This window comes from Theobroma cacao, chromosome 9, assembly GCF_053813885.1.
Source record: "Theobroma cacao isolate CCN51 chromosome 9, ASM5381388v1, whole genome shotgun sequence".
Classification (NCBI taxonomy): Eukaryota; Viridiplantae; Streptophyta; class Magnoliopsida; order Malvales; family Malvaceae; genus Theobroma; species Theobroma cacao.
The window spans coordinates 19,337,947-19,341,727 of record NC_142647.1 but is presented as its reverse complement, the minus strand read 5'-3'; the positions used below and the strand labels follow the sequence as shown (position 1 = coordinate 19,341,727).

General features: G+C 33.4%; 1 protein-coding gene across 1 annotated transcript; it reads left to right on the top strand.

Moving 5' to 3' along the window:
• Window positions 1–2,331, top strand: LOC148760819 (uncharacterized). The gene is made up of 2 exons (XM_088809686.1): window positions 1–51; window positions 1,951–2,331. The coding sequence occupies exons 1-2, from the start codon at window positions 1–3 to the stop codon at window positions 2,329–2,331; spliced, it is 432 nt and encodes a 143-aa protein (XP_088665812.1).
• Window positions 2,332–3,781: the final 1,450 nt, after the last annotated feature.

The following is a 3,781-nucleotide window of genomic DNA, read 5'->3' as shown; positions in this document are numbered from 1 at the left end:
ATGGATGTCGCACCTTCCACTGCCATGGATGCAACCGCTTTATGGAAACAGGTTGTTTGCTGGAGAAATTGGGCACTCAATGATCAAGAAGGATTCTTTCCTTAGCTGATCATTGACTCCTAAATGTTAGGGATACATGCCTAAAATCAAGGAGTTTGAATCCTTGGTGGAATCAATCAATTTTAAATTGATTGATATTAAATCTCCAAAAATATTAAGTCTTCCTCATTTGATGAAGACTCCTTAAGGTAAGGTATTATGATTTAAATTTATTCACATCTATTTAGATTACATAATTTTAATTAAAATGGAAAGTCAACTTGAGTAGATGAGATCCTAGTCCAATTAGGATAGATTTTAATTAAGATAAATTTACTAATAAATTAGGACTTCTAATAATGATTAGAACTCTATAATTAGTGAATGGATGATACAAGATTACAAGGTGGATAAGGACCTTCTTAAAATATTTAGGACACATGATTTGGATCATGAAACCTTTTAAAATGGTTTATGATATATACTCAAACTAGGAAGTTTCCTAAACTGGTGTAGGTTTCTAATTAAAGAAGTTTAATTAGAAAGAACTTACTAATAGAATTAATTCAAATATGATTTGAGCTAGCTAAAAACCTTGATATGATCAATTCCATTATTAAGTAATTTTAAAAAAATTATTTTTTAAAAATTACTAAATCTTTTCAAACCTAAGCACCAAATGATTTGAACTATGATTCTCAATGATTAAGTGACATTTTTCAAATGAAATGCAAGATCATCATCATATTGAGCATGTTTACTTTATATGTTTATAACTAGATTGTGGATGTTTGTTGATGGTTTTGGTCTATAGACCCAATATGATTGTGGATGTTCGGTTAAACTGCTATTTATGGAAATCTTTTCAAATAGGGTCTACGAATCCTACCTTATCTCTTACGTTCTAGGTTTGTAAAATTTTCTTCTCATCTAACTCCATTCGAATGTAACTCGAAGTTTTTACATTCATTTGTAATTAGAAATAGGATTAGAGTCGAAAAGAAATTTTGTAAATCAGAAGATAGAGATCAAAGGTACCATGAAGAGCTAAAGGTGGATGCAAGCTAAGGCATGAAGTGCTTAATGTATGCTATCCCCTAAGATTTGATCAACTAGGTTCCTTTTATGGCTCAAGGAAACTAGAGTAGAAAAGTCCATAACCATCTTAGTAGAACAGCATGTGATAGATTTAATTTTATGTGATATATTAAATGCTATGCATGCTAATCTAATGAGACCTTAATAAAACGAAAAGGATAAAATCCTTCGGTAAATATTGAGTCACATACCATATATGATTAAGTTGCCTTCCACCATGTAGCAAGATAACCTAGCTGCTCTTTTAATCAGAGGCTTGTTAAGCACACTCAAGGCCACACTTTTACACAAGTATGTTTGAGTTATTGGTGGGTCTTATTTAACTAGTTTCATAAAATCTGGATGCTTGGAAACTTGACTATTATGGAAACTAGAGGTAAAGGCTAGGCAAAACATATATGATATGTTTAAGCAATGTGTTGTTAGCTAGCTGATCTTGGAGTTGTCTAGAGATACAATTGGTAAGCTCAGTTACCTACCTAAATCCACCAATCATAGTTTGCTGAGTACACTCAAGGCCATGACTACATGGATGGGATCCTAGCCCACTAAAAGAATCCCAGTAGAGATTTCTCGAGGTGATATGAAGGGTTATCATCTTGTAAAAACTAGTGGGATAACTATTTAAAATTTTAAAACCTTGTTTTAAATAGTTTATGCATGATGTTTACCTATTACTTTATTTTATCTATTTAGGCATAATTTATGTACATGGCTAATAATTTGTCATTACGAAGCATCTTGAATGCAAATAAACTCACTAGCCCAAACTTCCTCGATTGGTTTCGGAACCTCAACATTGTCTTGAAATAGGAGAAGAAATCCTATGTCCTTGACACTCCTATTCCACCAGTCCCTGTTGCTGATGCTAGTGTTGAGGATAAGGAAACATATCAATGTCATAAGGATGATGATGATTGGGCAACATGCGTGATGCTAGACAGTATGACCCTTGAGCTCCAAAAGCAACATGAACACATGGATGTCCAATCCATGATTCTTCACTTTAGAGAATTGTTTGATAAGAAAGGGCGTATTGAGAGATATGATATCTCTAAAGAACTATTCCGATGCAAGATAGCAAAAGGCAGTTCTGTTAGACTTCATGTGCTAAAGATGATTGGACTCATTGAAAGACTTGGACAATTGGGATTAGCAATGGATCATGAGCTAAGAATAGACTTAGTTCTATAATCTCTTCTTAACAACTTTAGTCAGTTCGTATTGAACTTCCATATGAATCGATTGGAAGCCACTCTTCTCGAACTTTTAAATATGCTAGACATTGCAGAGAGGTCCATTAGGAAAGATAAGAGGTCATTGCTTCTTGTTTCTTTTTCCAAGGCTCATACGAAGCAACAGAAGAAGAAATCCCAAATAGGGAAGAAAGTAAAATCCCAAAATGAGAAGGCACTGAAGCTTAAGGGAAGTGTCAAAAAGGACAAAGAGAAGGATATTTGCCATCATTGTGGCAAACTTGGGCATTGGAGGACGAACTGCAAGGAGTACCCAGTTGTTGTGAGCAAGGAAAAAAAGCTTATTGAAGTTTCTAATTCAGGGACCATTTGCTAAATAATTCTACTTTATATATTAAAGGTATATGATACCTCAAAGTTGGTTCTCATATGTTTGACATATTGCAGGGACCAAAGATAAAGATGAGTAGGACTACTTAAAGCATTAAATGCTACATTGGATGGTTACATTCCTATTTATCTCGACATGTTGGATAATTTATTTGGATGTTTTTGAAACATTAACTATGTGATTGCCATGGGAATGGCTAGTGAAACATTTGTCTTTAGCATTTGGATGTCGAAGCTTATATGTTTCAAGTTTGAATAATTATTTGGAATAATTACGTCATATTTAATTATCCATGCTTCATGTTTATCCTTGCAATGATATTTGATCAATTATGAATTATGTTCAATTAATCAAAAGGTTGAATATTGATTCATATAAAACGAGACTTTCTTAAGATGAAAACATAGAGATGAGTGTTCAAGAAAGAAGTAACTTCATATTGCAATATGATTTGATCCATATCTGTCCAATATAAAAGCCCATTATGATATTCCAAACCAATATTATTCCAAGCATACATTGAGATGTACATACATCATGGAATATTCAAAAGAGTTTGAATATTACTCTCACAAAGGATCTTGGATTTAGTGAGAGCCCAATGACAATAAAAAGTTTAAAGGGGCCAAATGGCATAACATAGAGTGACATATGCATATGATGCATACAGCATAGTCTAGTTGGAATGGTCCCAAGGAGCAAAAGGGATTATATGTGTATATAAACAAAGTCATATACACCCTATTATAAAGGGCTCAAATAGGAAGATATTTAGATCATTAGTTCATGGAACTAATAAAGGGTTCTGAACATTGTTAATGTAACAATGAAGCAATAATAGTAGAACCTGGGTCTCATTAGATCTAGATATAGTAATATGACATGATGTGATGCAAAGACATTTTGAAGATAGATAAAAACAATTATCCACATTGAAGGGCACAAACGAGTCTACATGGAGACACGATTGCTAGATGGATTTGAATCCACATACGATGAGGTAATAATTGGCTTTGTGTTAGTGAGAGATGTTGGGATAAGCCCTACAACCTATTTG

What these genes read in the sequence shown, in the direction of transcription:
- LOC148760819 (XM_088809686.1), top strand. Translation starts at nt 1, where the DNA reads ATGGATGTCGCACCTTCCACTGCCATGGATGCAACCGCTTTATGGAAA. An exon ending in CAACCGCTTTATGGAAACAG is followed by an intron (nt 52 to 1,950) that starts GTTGTTTGCTGG and finishes GTCTTGAAATAG; the next exon opens with GAGAAGAAATCCTATGTCCT.